Source organism: Nerophis lumbriciformis, linkage group LG35 (assembly GCF_033978685.3).
Source record: "Nerophis lumbriciformis linkage group LG35, RoL_Nlum_v2.1, whole genome shotgun sequence".
In the NCBI taxonomy this organism is placed as follows: Eukaryota; Metazoa; Chordata; class Actinopteri; order Syngnathiformes; family Syngnathidae; genus Nerophis; species Nerophis lumbriciformis.
In genome coordinates, this window is record NC_084582.2 from 21,280,001 (window position 1) to 21,297,909 (window position 17,909).

The window sequence follows — 17,909 nt, forward strand, 5'->3', positions numbered from 1 at the left end:
ATGTAACAACACACTGCTGCGCTGAGGAAGTCTGGACGACGCACAACTTTGTGATGCAATTCAGCGCTCTGCTCAAGCAACACACTGAACACACAACAACTCTGGATAAAAAAAGAAAACACTGAACACACAACAATGCAAACATCCTTGCTGCCATCAGAAGGAAGAAAACAACGCAAGTCTTTTTTTTAACTTTCTCTTTGTGCGATTAAGTTCTGTCAAATGTGTGTACTTGTTTACTTACACTTCATTTAAGTACATGCTTTGTACACTTTTGTATTGTACCTGCTCTTTTTACCAAAATGAAATATGGTAAATAAATTTCCCCCTTAAAATTCCACCCACAACATCTCGAAATAACATGAAAAATATATTTTTTAATGAAATGTTTGTAGAATACTGATGAAAGTTAAGTAGCGTGAATACTTTCCATGTAGATGTACAATTATGAATCATGAATAATAATAATAATAATAATAATAATAATAATCAGTGTATAATGTTTATACACACTGCATAAAGTTAAAGTTAAAGTCCCAACGACAGTCACACACACACTAGATGTGGTGAAATTATCCTCAGCATTTGACCCATCCCTATGTTCACCCCCTGGGAGATGAGGGGAGCAGTGAGCAGCAGCGGTGACTGTACTCGGGAATTATTTTGGTGATTTAACCCCCAATTCCAACCCTTGATGCTGAGTGCCAAGCAGGGAGGCAATGGGTCCCATTTTTATAGTCTTTGGTATGACTCGGTCGTGGTTTGAACTCACGGCCTTCTAGTCTCAGGGCGGACACTCTAACCACAAGGCCACTGAGCAGGTTGTTTGTGTGTGTATATATATATATATATATATATATATATATATATACATATATATATATACATATACAATGTATATATAAAACGTCCAACATGACAGGAATACATGATGTACTAATACAATACTTAATAGAGTACACACCTGTAGAAAGCCCACGGCATTAGTTGATCACATCGGTCGGACGTCACCATGGTAACACTCTGATAAACTCCCTTTTCTGCAGCTGATGAAATTCAAGCACATTGATTTTAAATTAACAATCTAACATTGTGTTTTATTCAGTAAGCACATTTTCTTTTTATTTGAAAAATATTTTTTTAATCATTTAACATCTAATATATTGTTTTATTTAATAAAGATCAGATTTGATATCATTCAATATTGTGTTTCATGTAACAATAATCCGATTTGTATTATTATTAACATCTAATACCGTGTTTTATTACAATAAACAGATTTCAAATTAATATTAACATGTCCCATTGTGTTTTGTTTAATAATTATAATACAACTTACCATTTGATTTAAAGATGAGAAGCCAGTCGGTACAATCCACCGCCACTTTTAAGACTTCAGTGCACAGCTTGATAGCTTTCTGATGACATTTTTCCTTAAAAACGCATGCACACACACAACCATTCAATGATAGTTAACGTTAGCAACTAAACTTTGCCAAATTGCTATCAATAGTTGACAACTAACATCACTAATAAATGTGTGTGTGTGTGTGTGTGTGTTTGTTACGCCGTGTGTTACGTTGTGTGTAGCTTGCATAGATAAAATGCTGTATGTTTACGTGTACTTAAGTATGTCTAAGTGTTTATTAACGTCTGTTTGAGTGTTGAAGTGTGTTTAAATGTATACTTAAGTGTGTTATTGGGTATGTTTAGTAAGCATATGGTATGCTTTAAGTACATTTTTTTTGTTTTTTTATACTTTATATGTCCTGTCCATATTGTTGATGTAGATGCCCATATCTGCTGTACAGGTTTACTTGACAAAAGAGAAGTGTGGGATACTTCTCTTGTTGCTGTATTTGTATTAGACTTTATTAAATGGACATATTTAGTGTTTGGCGCAGCTGGACTGGAGCAGAAGGGGATGGAAAGAAAAATAAAAGCTACGTGGTGACAATCAAGTCAGCAGAATCCATGCTTGTGGTTTCAGCACATGGAAGTTTAGTTTCAACAGAAAGGAAAGAAAAGTGGCAAAGTTTTTCATGAAGCTGCAGTACTAGAAGCTTCAACAACGCAATTGATCCATCAACTACCAGCAGGTTCCAGGCACTCAAAGTTATTTTTACCATTATGTCAAATGTCAGAAGGAAAGAAAAATAAAAGCTACGTGGTGACAATCAAGTCAGCAGAATCCATGCTTGTGGTTTCAGCACATGGAAGTTTAGTTTCAACAGAAAGGAAAGAAAAGTGGCAAAGTTTTTCATGAAGCTGCAGTACTAGAAGCTTCAACAACGCAATTGATCCATCAACTACCAGCAGGTTCCAGGCACTCAAAGTTATTTTTACCATTATGTCAAATGTCAGAAGTAGAAAGTGTACTTTGAGTTAGCAAAACTGCTGAATAAATTTCGAGAATGTCGACTGTGCTTTTCACCGGCACCTCTTTCCAAAATTTCTTTCATTCATAATTATTATACATTTTACCACCTGCAATTTGCACTTTGATTGGGATTTCCTTGTTTGTTTTCAATCTTTCTGGGTCTTCAAGTACTAGTTGTCACAAGCCTAGAGCGCCCTCTTGTGGAAATAGATGTTTACTCCTTGTTCATATCAGCCAATATGAATGAACATTTGAAAATATGTTTCATTACTGTATAGACATTTTCTTATAAGTCATACCTGATTTGAAGTTGCAGGACACCCAAATGAAAATTGTAACACTAAAGTACTGTAGGTATATGTTTAAGTGTACTTAAGTATGTTAGAGCTGCCAACAAATGGTATTTTCAATGTAGTGTGAATTACTTGAGGATAAAGGAGGGCTGACAGGTAGTTGTTCACACACAAGAAAAGCAGGAAGACGAGAACCTGAAAGAAAAAACAAGCGTTAGGATGAAATAAAGGACAGTTAGTAAGTTTAATGTCATCTTCATTCAGCTCCTCATCAAACAACTATTCACTACTTTTATCCTGCTGACGCAACAGACAATGTAAATAGTTTTCAATAGAAGGATGAAAACAATATTATATATACACACACACACAATACTTGTATCACCATTCTATTTCCTATAATTGTACTATTAGTCTTAGGTTGTGTCTCCATTGGTACACTTGCTGATTTACACTTAATCTTTTGAGTGCATAAGTGTGTTCACATGAAGTATGCTAAGAGTATGGTACATAGCAAAGATGGGGACTAAAGGGTGCAAGTGTTCATTACTGCACACTCACTATTTTGGGCGTGTTGAGTACACCATCCGAGTACTGAGAGTGTACTGCATTTTGCTGTACTTGTCGGTGTGAACTGCGTGGATTGGGGATGGGTGATATAATACAGCCTAAAATCTAAATCGCGATATATACTGCAGCCTCCTGCGATAACAATATATATATGATGACATTTTATTGGGTATATATAAATGATAATCTAACGTTTAGCTATTCCTTGTCCTCACTCTATTTGAGCCATGGGGAACTGCACTTTTTTTTTGCCTATCATTCACAAACCCTATGTAAGACAAGAACTCATGTTTCTTTTTTAATGCATTCTAATTTGTAATATACGGCAAGTACAAGGTGGCTAACAATGAAGCCAATGGGAGACATCTACTGCGCTCATCAAGCCCTCTAAAAAACACCCAAAAACCGCCAACAATACTCCATTTACATGTCGGGACCTGCATATTAACCAAGTATTAGTGACATTGTTGTTACTTGGCGCATTGATTACAGAAAGATAACTATCTTATGCAGTCATTGAAATACTGAGCCGGTGAGCTGCTGCTTCGCCTCTGGGTTTGTGCTAAATTATAAATCATGCCTCTCACCTGTATAGTAGAAAGTTGTAGCCATATGGCGAGAAGTTGGGCAACTGTGACATTCAAATTACAACCAAAGATCGAGAGAAAGACACAAACTGAAGCTTGTTTCGCTTTTTTTTACTTTTTTTACCTGCGTGAGGATTATCAATAATTCTTAATCTAAAAAGGAAGACATGAATATCCCATTAGTCGGCATCCCAGTGAGAACAGACATTGTACAGTAAGTGAATATTTTATTATGTTTGTAGTTTGTATTAGTTTTTCAGCACTTAGCAATAGTGCTCCATGATGCTACGGGTTTGACTATCGTTGGGTCTGCATATCACTCAGCTTCTAAAACATGTAGCTCATTCTCCTTACATTCAGGCTCAAAAAGTTACATTTTCTGGATCATTTGTCCTAAATTGGTCGTTGTTGGCTCTCATGAAATCTGCCATGATTAGTAAAAGTTGAATTATGTTGAAGTAAATAGCAAAAGCTGTTATGCATCTGTAAAATTAATCCGCAGCTCTACGCATAAAATGAGCAATATACGTAAATATTACATGTTATTACGAATGTGCCTGTTACTACATCACATACTATTTACAGCATGTATATAAAACGTTGATGGAGGGTTTTTTTAGAACGCTTTATAGGCGGAATAGATCAACTCTACATTACCTACACTGTTAGCTGACTCTTGCCGTCCAAAAATAATGTAACTGTATTGAATGGAGACAAGTCAAACACTTGTGCCAAGCTGAGACTGAAGATTGTCCCTTAGGGCCCACAAGCTTGTTGATTGGCTTTCTGGCGTTGCCTTCTAGTCAACTTGACAATGATTAGCAGCATGCAGCAGCTGACCAGATCAGAGGGCATATGTGATTTATGAGAGTCGCACTCATTCACAGGAGAGAGAGATATGTGATAGAAACTATTAAAAATGTTTTCCTGTGTTGTTAAACTAGTGAGTGAGATCAGAGGCAAAAGCAGCCAGTAAAATGTCAATTACTCAATGACAGGGTGCTTTATATGAAATTAAATAAACTTAGTTGCAAAATATTACAACTCTATCCATGATAAGTGTGCCTGGCATTTATCATGGATAGATTTGTAATGTTATTCCAGTGGTCTAGCGCTTAGAGTAGGGGTGCCCACACTTTTTCAGCAGACAAGTTCGAGGTGATCTACCACACACACACACACACACACACACACACACACACACACACACACACACACACACACACACACACACACACACACACACACACACACACACACACACACACACACACACACACACACACACACACACACACACACACACACACACACACACACACACACACACACACACACACACACACACACACACACACACACACACAAGCCAGTAAATTAGAATATTTTGAAAAACTTGATTTATTTCAGTAATTGCATTCAAAAGGTGTAACTTGTACATTATATTTATTCATTGCACACAGACTGATGCATTCAAATGTTTATTTCATTTAATTTTGATGATTTGAAGTGGCAACAAATGAAAATCCAAAATTCCGTGTGTCACAAAATTAGAATATTACTTAAGGCTAATACAAAAAAGGGATTTTTAGAAATGTTGGCCAACTGAAAAGTATGAAAATGAAAAATATGAGCATGTACAATACTCAATACTTGGTTGGAGCTCCTTTTGCCTCAATTACTGCGTTAATGCGGCGTGGCATGGAGTCGATGAGTTTCTGGCACTGCTCAGGTGTTATGAGAGCCCAGGTTGCTCTGATAGTGGCCTTCAACTCTTCTGCGTTTTTGGGTCTGGCATTCTGCATCTTCCTTTTCACAATACCCCACAGATTTTCTATGGGGCTAAGGTCAGGGGAGTTGGCGGGCCAATTTAGAACAGAAATACCATGGTCCGTAAACCAGGCACGGGTAGATTTTGCGCTGTGTGCAGGCGCCAAGTCCTGTTGGAACTTGAAATCTCCATCTCCATAGAGCAGGTCAGCAGCAGGAAGCATGAAGTGCTCTAAAACTTACTGGTAGACGGCTGCGTTGACCCTGGATCTCAGGAAACAGAGTGGACCGACACCAGCAGATGACGTGGCACCCCAAACCATCACCCAACCATGCAAATTTTGCATTTCCTTTGGAAATCGAGGTCCCAGAGTCTGGAGGAAGACAGGAGAGGCACAGGATCCACGTTGCCTGAAGTCTAGTGTAAAGTTTCCACCATCAGTGATGGTTTGGGGTGCCATGTCATCTGCTGGTGTCGGTCCACTCTGTTTCCTGAGATCCAGGGTCAACGCAGCCGTCTACCAGCAAGTTTTAGAGCACTTCATGCTTCCTGCTGCTGACCTGCTCTATGGAGATTTCAAGTTCCAACAGGACTTGGCGCCTGCACACAGCGCAAAATCTACCCGTGCCTGGTTTACGGACCATGGTATTTCTGTTCTAAATTGGCCCGCCAACTCCCCTGACTTTAGCCCCATAGAAAATCTGTGGGGTATTGTGAAAAGGAAGATGCAGAATGCCAGACCCAAAAACGCAGAAGAGTTGAAGGCAACCTGGGCTCTCATAACACCTGAGCAGTGCCAGAAACTCATCGACTCCATGCCACGCCGCATTAACGCAGTAATTGAGGCAAAAGGAGCTCCAACCAAGTATTGAGTATTGTACATGCTCATATTTTTCATTTTCATACTTTTCAGTTGGCCAACATTTCTAAAAATCCCTTTTTTGTATTAGCCTTAAGTAATATTCTAATTTTGTGACACACGGAATTTTGGATTTTCATTTGTTGCCACTTCAAATCATCAAAATTAAATGAAATAAACATTTGAATGCATCAGTCTGTGTGCAATGAATAAATATAATGTACAAGTTACACCTTTTGAATGCAATTACTGAAATAAATCAAGTTTTTCAAAATATTCTAATTTACCTGTGTGTATATATATATATATATATATATATATCCATCCATCTATTTCTACCGCTTGTCCCTCTCGGGGTCGCGGGGAGCGCTGGAGCCTATCCCAGTTGCACTCGGGCGGAAGGCGCGGTACACCCTGTACAGGGCTCGAATTTAACCACGGCAACCGCTGCAACTGCCACGACCGCTCTCGTCTTTTGCCGTAATGCCCAAAAAATTGACCAACATTTGCGGCAAGAACATGCCGTGACCACCCTTGACTATTTACTTGTTAATGGACGAGGGGTGTAACAATAAACAGTATAATGATAATTTGCGATAAAATTCCAGACGGTTAGCAATACTGTCTAATTTTTTAATTACCGAAAAACCGTCATTTATTAATGCATTTTAGGCAACAGGAAGTCAGGCGCATGCGCACTAGCGTCGTTTGGCTTGATAATCATGGCGGACAAGCTACAAAATTCACCCTAACACATGGGAGAAAAGGGGCTTAAATGTGCCTATTGAAACACAGGCAGTGCATTACAGCACACATTGCACAATCTACAAACATACTTTGATGAAAACAGATTATTCCTTGTGCCCACACAATCAGAACCACTGATATGGACCAAGGTTCTGTTGACATCTCTAAAATACATGGCATGAATGGTTAGAAGATATACTGTATGTTAGGTTTGCGCGATATAGACGAGATAAATTTGGCCAACAATAGACCTTTAATACTATTATTCAATGATCTTGAAAATTTGAAGTATCAGTGTCAGCATTGGTATGACCAATACTGCTGCCCTTGTAACTACTTGGTATTGGATCGATATTAGTATTAAAACAACAAAAGAAGAAGTGCTTATTACATTAAAACAGCAGTGTAGATTGAACTATTTTACAACACAAATTAACATTATATATATATATATATATATATATATATATATATATATATATATATAATATGTAATATTAACAGTAAATTAATCAGTAGATTAATTATAGTTTTGAGAAAATACAACCGGAAATGACGCAATATGTCACCGCATATGTCACCAAGAGCCTTTGTAACTGTTTTTTTTTTTTTTTTAAATGCTTCTGTTATCATTTACAGTATAAATCAAATAATATATTGTGATATATATCGTTATCTCAAGAGGCTGCAATATATATTGCGATATAGTGCTGTATATATTAGATGTGACTGTCATAATATATGGAAATTAATAATATTAATATATTATGACTGAGAAGCTTTTACCTCTCTGTGTTTAATGTCCTTGTCTGGTTCCAGGAAGCTGAGAGCAGCATGGACATCCTGTTGGCCTTGCAGGCCTTCGTAAATGCTGGAGGCCAACAGCAGTGCAGGAGCTGAAGGGACATGCAGCAACTGGCCCCCCATTAAGCTGAAGACCAGAACAAATCCAAATGATTACAAGTGTGTTGAAAAATGGAACTCGGGATTAGGGAGGTCAGACAAAGGGACTATTAGCACCTGCGGGCCCAGTGTTGACTGCTAGCAATGATCTGCAGCTGCTCTGGTGGAGTCGCTCCATCACTCAGACGACACCACAACGACAACACCGCTGCAGACATGCGGTCCCACCAATACTACAAACACACACAAAACTTGATCAATTGATGGTCGTGTTCATGTTGTGTTTGTTTCTACCCAAGGTCGGGAAAATACACAAAGATGACGGAAGATAAATATTCATGCAGAGAAAGTAGAACTTTACAAAGTTGAAAGAAAGAGCTGTGAGGACTGGGAGCCATGACACCAAAGCCCCCATACTTGAAGCAGTCTGATGAGAGCTGGCCGATATGGGAAAACAAAATCATACGGTATTAAGATTTTATTTTCGTATCAGCCAATATCGTTATGTATTACAATCCATCCATTTTCTACCGCTTATTCCCTTTTGGGGTTGCGGGGGGCGCTGGAGCCTATCTCAGCTACAATCGGGCGGAAGGCGCTGTACACCCTGGACAAGTCGCCACCTCATCGCAGGGCCAACACAGATAGACTGACTACATTCACACTCACATCCACACACTAGGGCCAATTTAGTGTTGCCAATCAACTTATCCCCAGGTGCATGTTTTTGGAGGTGGGAGGAAGCCGGAGTACCCGGAGGGAACCCACGCAGTCACGGGGAGAACATGCAAACTCCACACAGAAAGATCCCGAGCCCCGGATTGAACCCAAGACTACTCAGGACCTTTGTATTGTGAGGCAGATGCACTAACCCCTCTCCCACCATGCTGCCATGTATTACAATTAGGGCGGTCAAAGTTAAATCTTTAACTCGTGCGATTAATCACAAAAGTATTGCATTATTTATATACGAAGGTCCTGGGTTTGATCCTGGGCTCGGGATCTTTCTGTGTGGAGTTTGCATGTTTTCCCCGTGACTGCGTGGGTTCCTTCCGGGTACTACGGCTTCCTCCCACTTCCAAAGACATGCACCTGGGGATAGGTTGATTGGCAACACCAAATTGGCCCTAGTGTGTGAATGTGAGTGTGAATGTTGTCGGTCTATGTGTTGGCCCTGGGATGAGGTGGCGACTTGTCCAGGGTGTACGCCGCCTTCCGCCCGAATGCAGCTGAGATAGGCTCCAGCACCCCTCGCGACCCCGAAAGGGATAAGCGGTAGAAAATGGATGGATGGATATACAAACACAGAATAATTGTGCAACGTATTTTGTCCGCACACGCACTTTTACCTTAATCGTGAATGGTTACTTGAAAAGTGTGTTGTTATTCAAAATTCATGTGTTATTGATCTGATATTAACATATTTTCCAGACTGTGGAACTGAGTCAAACAAAATGAAATGCACATGAATAATAGGATGTAATATTTACAGGTTGATCATTTTAAGCATATGCGGCGCATTCATTTAAAAAAAAAAGCATCACGACATATACCGGTATTTTTTTTCCCCAACAGCATAATTGATTACTGCTCACTACTGACTTCATGAGAGCCAACAAACATAATAAAACATCAGTTACATCAGTTAGGTCTGCTGTCAGTAGGATGCCGACTGAAAGAATCTTGTTGTATTCCCGTTTAGATAAAGAATGACTCATAATCCTCGCGAAGAAAAAGGAGGTGGAGCCAAGCGTCTTTTTGTATCGTTCTCGCCATTACCGGGTCTAAATTGGTCAAAGTGTACCAACTTGTCAGAATTTGTCTCAGCCTTCTTCTATCCAGGGGAGATGCATGATTTATGATTTACAATGAACTTCCAAGGGGCAGTGAAGAGAGGAAGCAGATGACCACTCGATGATGTAAACATAGGGACACGCCGCTATAAATAGTTTGTCTACATTAACGCTTATAACTGCTGATCACGTCGCTGCTATAAGTAGTTTGTCTGCGTTAGCGCTTATAATATTATCACTAATACTTGGTTAATATTCAAGTTACAAAATGTAAATGGAGTATTGTTGGCACTTTTTAAATGGTTATTTATTAGGTTAGATGGGCAAAATAGAGGACCTCCAAATGGTTAAGCTGTAAGATGACTTTTATTTACATTAACAAGTTAGAATGCATTAAAAAAAAAATCCATCCGTCGTCATGTCTTTCATAATGATTGTGAACGATAAACAAAATTTCAAAAAAGTGCAGCTCCCCTTTAATGTCTTTTTGAGACAAATGTTTTGTTCTTTATTGTCATTTTGCCACTGCAGTTTCTGTTAAAACAGTAATTTACCCTGTGCTGAAAAGTCTCCATTAGAGCATGTATTATAATGTTTATCATTATTATTGTTTCACAGCCTCATATTTAATTTGTTTCCTGTGGTTCTCCCTCATTTTGTACATGGTAAGTTTCTAGCTAGTGTTTTTTTTTAATAAACAATCAAACTAAGCATTTTTTCACTTGTTAAGTGGAAAGATGTACATGAAGTTATATATTTATATAATGTGGCTTTAATGTAGCAAGGTACTTTTGAGGCATAGCTTGTAGTGTAGCTTGCTACAATTCTCTGGGGATAGCTTTCCCTGGAGCTTAGCTTCATTTAATCAAGAGTAACTTGTAGCTTAGCTTATGACATTTTCCAAGGAGCTTGCCCATCACTGGTAGGTACACATATTAACCAAACTAAAAGTGAGTCCGCTCCAGCCCAAAAACCAACACGCCTACTGCTGCTGGCTGCTACAGCAGTGTTACAGGCAATGATGTGAGGGTTCGGAAGCTGTCGTGTTGTTATGTTCAAGTTATAAGCAAGTCTGCATGTTGCATGACAAAGTTGTCTCCTGTCCACCAAGTCAGGTCACCTCGCCAACTTTGTTACCGACTAACCGAGGCAACCACATAGGTCAGTTCGATCCTCTATCAAAACTGTCTCGTATTTCTATTGAGTAAATGTTATAAAGTATAACAGAATCAGATTTATTGGCCAAGTACTGTATGTTTAACAGACAAGGAATTTGACTTGGTAGACTGCGCTCTCTTTGTTCAATGCAAGAAACAAAAAAAAGTGCAACAACTCCATCCATCCATCCATTTTCTACCGCTTATTCCCTTCGGGGTCGCTGGAGCCTATCTCAGCTATAATCGGGCGGAAGGCGGGGTACACCCTGGACAAGTCGCCACCTCATCACAGGGCCAACACAGATAGACAGACATTCACATTATCGTTTTATTGCCCAGCCTTAACTCTGATTATTTTTGTACATGGAAAACTAAAACCATAACCACTATGCTAAGCTATCTGAACAAAATAACCACATTCTAAAAAAATATTTCTTCTGGCGCAGAACATAAAAAAATTAATGAATACAAAAATGAATGTGCGTATTGTTATTTGTTGTGGTAGAATCCAGGTTAATACGACCATTCTTTTATTTTGAAGGTCACTTTGCAGTTTGCACTGAACAAAAAGTGTGCATGTTTTAATGTTATGTAATTAGACAGTAGTTATGTTGCTGCTTAGCGCCCACATTTTGTGTTGAGAAAAGCGAGCACCTTTTCGTAATAATAAGAACACGATGGACCGGGACTTGATCAGCAGGTCCACATAGACTTTAACAGATTGCACATGAAATGCCCCCAACAGCCCTTTGAGTGTTAAGAATGTGTTGTTCTTAAGAAGAGTACTTTATGGGATGTTAAGACAACAAAAAGCAATGCTAGAAAAAATATGATGGATCAATGTGTAGGCACGATACCAACCACTGTGGAGACCAGCAGCAGAGGACACTGCTGGCTGATCAGAGACCAGATCTTGCAGAATTCTTCACCAACATGACTGCAGCGTGCACTAGCATACAAAATGCCCTGAAGTGGAAAAAACATTTGTTCAAGAGCTCGTAATAATGCTGGGAGGCGATGTTTAATATTTATTGATTAATTTGATAGTATTTAGTATTGCTTACTTTCAAGAAGTGTGACGTCAGATGACAGGACAACAATCCGCCTGGTAAACACACACTCCTCTGATGCATAATGAAAGAAGATGACAGTCTATTACCAACTCTAAATTCTAAATGCTTAACTTAACAGTGAGGCCAGTGCTTCTAGCCTATGAAGTCCTTTTTGTTTTTATACATATTTAGACATGAGAACATTTGTCCTAATACGACTTTTTCACTTACAATACGATACTGATAGTGGATCCTTAGTGGATACTGACATTGATTGATACAATATATCAGCAGGAATCATAAATACTTTTATTATTTTGTAGTGTGGAATGTTAGAAAAGGTTTGATCACGTGAAATGAGTCAAATAGAGAACAATGGTAGGCATGAAAAAGCTTTATTTTTACCAGTCTGGAATTGATTTATTTTTTTCCTTAAGTTGAAGTGGAGTGGTTATTGTTTTTGGCGACAACTAGTGGCTGCAAATTCATGAAGTTTAGCTCTTGACACAGTAAGTTGAAAGATGCGGACATGTTTTTTACTTTTGTTTGGAGACTTTGTTAGTATAAGTAAGATGCAACAAAACATATTTAATACTTGTTTATATTGACAAATGTGCGGTTTTAGACTGCAATATTGTTCAATGAAGGACACTTATTACATACTGTATGTCTAGCTTGTGTGGTACTGTGTGCTGTTGCATAGCTGTTAGCTCCTAGTAGCCTTTAGCCTGCTATGTTTGCCTTTAGTAAATGACTTCACTAAAATACAAGAAAAGACCAATCTTGTGTGTTTATTGGAGGACTGTTAACAGGCTGTCCAGCTTTGCACAAGTTAACACGCTGCAGGACTTTTTATATCAAAACGTGCAGTACAGGCCAAAAGTTTGGACACACCTGCTCATTCAATGCGTTTTCTTTATTATCAAGACTATTTACATTGTCACTGAAGGAATCAAAACTATGAATGAACACATGTGGAGTTATGTACTTAACAAAAAAAGGTGAAATAACTGAAAACATGTTTTATATTCTAGTTTCTTCAAAATAGCCACCCTTTGCTATGATTGCTGATTTGCACACTCTTGGCATTCTCTCGATGAGCTTCAAGAGGTAGTCACCTGAAATTGTTTTCACTTCACAGGTGTCATAGTTTTGGTGCCTCCAGTGACAATCTACAATGTAAATAGTCATGAAAATAAAGAAAACGGATTGAAATGAGAAGGTGTGTCTAAACTTTTGGCCTGTACTGTATATCAGAAAGTTTACTTGCAAGCCGATATAACCCCATACTTATTGTTTTGCTGATATCGGGCTGATATCTGATCAATATCCGATTGGGACACCACTAGTTGTTTACATGTAATTAAATATTTTTCAGTGATAAAAAGATGATTGTGAACATTTCTTAAAAAGTACCTAAATATCTTATAGGGTGTTTTTTTCACAGTGCGTCATCAGATGTTAAAGAGAAGCACACCTGATGTTGGTTGACATGTTGGATCAGTTTGTCACAGTCCAGATGCCTCCTACCTTCTTCAGCCTTCACCTTAATAAAACTTACTGATGGGAGAGCCAGCAGTACTCTGGCACACACACATAGACAAACACATTATGCTTCTGAAGTGACACACGGGAGGGTTGGTTCGTTTGTGCATACCTGTTCCATGTGTTTAGTGTGTGTTCACAGCTGAGTTGTGCTGAAGCTTCAGTCAGTGAGCCGGAGAACCTCTCAGACGCCAACTCAAACAGGAAATCACATACATCAGCTCTGCTTTGGTGACTAACTGCAAGGGGGGTCAGATCCATCTCATAGACCACTTCCTGCATTTGTGCATATATACACACACATCAGAACACACATCGTACAGTGGAGCCCGTTTATGTGGACACCACTTTAGACTGGTTGACTTACTTTGACATAAGCGGTTGACGACATTACCCAAAACTATTCATTACTTACACATTTACTTGTGACTTTGTTCAGAGACATTAAGAAAATAGCTGATAGTAATAGATAGTTGTTTGTTGACATGCTTTTACTGCCTTTGTGCAATTATTTTTTAACATCCTTGGATTTTTCACATATTTTACACTCTTATCTTACGGAACAGCTGTGATAATTTACTTGTATGTTTTGACTACAAGGGCAGCACGGTGGACCAGGGGTTAGTGATGTGCCTCACAATACGAAGGTCCTGAGTAGTCCTGGGGATAGGTTGATTGGCAAAACTAAATTGGCCCTAGTGTGTGAATGTGAGTGTGAATGTTGTCTGTCTATCTGTGTTGGCCCTGCGATGAGGTGTCGACTTGTCCAGGGTGTACCCCGCCTTCCGCCCGAATGCAGCTGAGATAGGCTCCAGCACCCCCCCGACCCCGAACGGGACAAGCGGTAGAAAATGGATGGATGGATGGATGTTTTGACTACAATGACATTTAAGATTTCATACATGTTGTAGGCAAGGATTAGAGGTTTGAGGAGTAGTGTGTGTGTGGGTGTGTCTTTTGGTTTCAGGATTTGTAGGTCACAATTAGTCATACACATACAAACCACACACATACACTTGTGAGTGAGGATAGAGAAGAGGATATGTTTGGAGTGCCATACTATTTGTTGACCGCTTTAGTTTGCTATTATAGTTCATCCTATTACTTCCTTTTGTTATAGTATTCATATTTCTTGTCATCATGTTGTGTATACATATTAAATCCACATCAAATTCCCTCAAGAGTCAAAAGTGTGCCATTCAAGAAACGAAGACCCAGCCTCCTTAACCCAATAAAGGTTAAGGAGGTCACAACAAAATGTAAACAAATATGTCTTTAAAGGAAACTCTCTGGAGACAAAACCTCACTTTGGAAGCTTTGCCAGAGGATTACAAGCAATAAAAAGCACATGCCCTTGTTGTCAAGGAGGACACACACTAATGCACAGCAGCCTCCACTGTTTAAAGTGTTCATAACAAGGGACCCAAGCACACCTGTGGCGTGTAGTGCTGCATAACCTTCCTCTTTGTAAGAGTCATGGGACTTCAAACATGACATGACACCATGGCTGGTTCTGAGACAGGATCGATTGCTTTGCTTTTAATTTACAGGAAGTGGGTCTTGCGTTTTTGAAGCAGCAAATTTTGTTGCACTTGATTTTTTTTACACTGAATTTTTAAACACATACTTTTTTTCAACATTGAATTTTTAAACAGACGCATTTTGCTAACAATTTTTTTTAACGCAGTTGACTTTCATTACATATTCAGTACATGCACAAGTTTACATTGGCATTTTGGACACTCTTCTATCAATCAAAATTATGTTTCAGATTAAATCACTTTTCAAGATAATGCATCTTGCCATAGAGCAAAAATTGCAGAAAGATGTATTTTTTTTTTTTTTTTTTTTTTAATGTCCTGTCCAGCTTCTCAGGCAAATCATATAGTTGATGTAGATGCCCATGTCGGCTGTTCAGATTTACTTTACAAAAGAGAAGTGTAGGATACTTCTCTTGTTGCCTTATTTGTATTTGACTTTATTAAATGTATTTATATTATCATTTAGTGCAGCCGGGCCGGAGCAGGAGGGGATAGAAAGAGAAAAAAAAAGAAGACAGAGGGGGAAATTGTGGGGACAAGAGGGGGATTAGACAGAGAGACAAAAACAACAACAGCAAACAACAACAACAACAACAATAGAGCAACATCAGCAAATATGACATGTACAAATATGATGGTAAAAGTAATAGCAAATAAGCAGTTAGCGAAAAATAAAAAATAATACAGAAATAACAATGAGCATTATTACACTACAAATGGATCAATACAAATACCAATAGAAATAGCGCTATTGATAATGAACAATACCAATAATTTACCTTTATTATCAACAATACAGTTGTTTAAATGCAACAATACATATACGTAATGATAACTTGAGATACGAAAGAATGCAGAAAAATGGAGGGGGAGAAAGAGAAGCAACCTACATTAACCTTGTAGATTGTTATAGTCACAATAGGTTAAGCTTTGTCAGTGTGCCATGTGTTACACCCAGTTTACCCTAGGGCAACAACGTTAATATATGTTTGATGAAACGTGATTATGTGCATGAGTGTAAGTATGCATATGTACTTGTATATGTACAGAATGTGTATATGTGTTTGTACAATGAATGTATATGTACAGAATGTGTATATGTGTTTGTACAGTGAATGTATATGTACAGTATGTGTATGTGTATGTTTGTATATTGAATGTGCGTGTGGATGTACGAACATTAGGTAGGTAAATATGTACTGTATTTGTGTATGTATGTGGGAGCGTAGGTACCTATGTACGTATGTGAGCATATGTGAATTTGCATGTACAATACATTCGACTCCCAGAGTGCGTGGGAGCCAGAGCACGGCCCCATCACCCCCGAGAGCCCAACCCACAAACAGGAGGCGTGGTGCCCAGGGAACCAGGGACCACCGCCCCCACGCAGCCAAGCCGGCCAGCGACAGGAACCCCAGAGCCCGACCCACCGTACCGCCCACAAGGGCCAGCAGCAGGCCGCAGACAGACGCACCCGGCAGAGGACAGGGCACGAGAAAAGCAGGGGACAGCCAGACCCCAAGCCAGCGAGAGACCACACCCCACACGGGCAGAAAGGCGAGACGCCCCGCCCGAGGGACCCAGAGACTCCCCGCAACCGGACGGGAAGACCGCCCCCGCCCCACCGGCAACCGGGCCCCCACGAGCCCACCCCCCACCCCCGGAGAGCGCGGCGAGGCCAGCCCCCGGCCACCCCACCCAAACCGGCCGCCGCAGGACCACCCAGGCACAGGGCCACGGGAACCACCCACCCCACCCGCAGGGACCCCAACGATGGAGATGGAACAACCAGCAACCGCCCCGCCGAGCCCCCCCCCCTGAGGGAGGGGAAAATTAAAAAATAATATTAATAAAATATATTAAAAAATAAATAAATAAATAAATTAATTAATTAATTAATTAAAAAAAAAAGAATTAAAAGAAGATCACAGACATGCTGACAAACAAGGTCACTACCCCAGCAACTGGCCGACTCGCAGCACCTCGGAATACCTTGCAGCACCAAGCTACCACAATAGACGCAGGGACTAGGCCCAACAGGCCCCAACCAAGACGGGCACCCGGAAGGGATGGACAGCGGGACCCAGGAGCTCCAGACACGCAGTTCGGATGCAGTAGCCTGAGGCGTCGACCCCCGTCTGACAGGCAGGCCCAGAGCAGAAAGATGTATAAGTCAATGTCATGGCCTGCAAATTGTCTGGATCTCAATCCAACTGAAAATCTGTGGTGGAAATTGAAGAAAATGGTAGACTCCAACCTGCAAAGCATATCTGACAACAGCAATCAGAGAAAGTTGGAGTAGAATTGATGAAGAGTAGTGGTTGTCACTCGTTAAGTTCATGCGTAAGGGACTGCAAGCAAAAAAGCGCTAATGGTGGGTTGGGGTGTGTTTTGTTTTTCATAATTTTTTTCCCTCAGGATTGTTCAAAAAATGTAACTGTTACTGACTAGCACAATTTATTTTCTTGATTTAGTTTAGTGTTTCTTAAAGCTAAAAGTTGCCATTTGGAATGATTATGATTTTGTGTCAAGTTTGTTATCTTATTTTTTATACCAAAACTAAACAACTGAATGAACATCAAACAAGACTGGCGGTTTCATATTTTTTTGGCCTGGAGTTGTATAATTGTTTGATACTTGTTTAAATTGACAAATGTGCTGTTTTAGACTGTAATATTGTTCAATGAAGGATACTTATTACATACTGTATA

General features: G+C 39.5%; 1 protein-coding gene across 2 annotated transcripts in view; it reads right to left on the reverse strand.

The window, feature by feature from the left end:
- Nucleotides 1-17,909, reverse strand: part of LOC133575208 (Fanconi anemia group A protein) — an 85,655-nt gene that overhangs the window by 576 nt on the left and 67,170 nt on the right. For both annotated transcript variants that reach the window (XM_061927779.2, XM_061927778.2), the window contains 10 exons: nt 13,770-13,933; nt 13,590-13,695; nt 12,125-12,184; nt 11,922-12,026; nt 8,228-8,343; nt 7,994-8,138; nt 2,806-2,868; nt 1,340-1,433; nt 965-1,046; nt 1-84 (listed from right to left, as the gene is read on the reverse strand). The exon at nt 1-84 is cut by the window's left edge and continues 58 nt beyond it. In XM_061927779.2, the coding sequence (XP_061783763.1) occupies nt 1-84; nt 965-1,046; nt 1,340-1,433; nt 2,806-2,868; nt 7,994-8,138; nt 8,228-8,343; nt 11,922-12,026; nt 12,125-12,184; nt 13,590-13,695; nt 13,770-13,933 (1,019 nt within the window). The remainder of the gene's footprint in view (nt 85-964; nt 1,047-1,339; nt 1,434-2,805; nt 2,869-7,993; nt 8,139-8,227; nt 8,344-11,921; nt 12,027-12,124; nt 12,185-13,589; nt 13,696-13,769; nt 13,934-17,909) is intronic.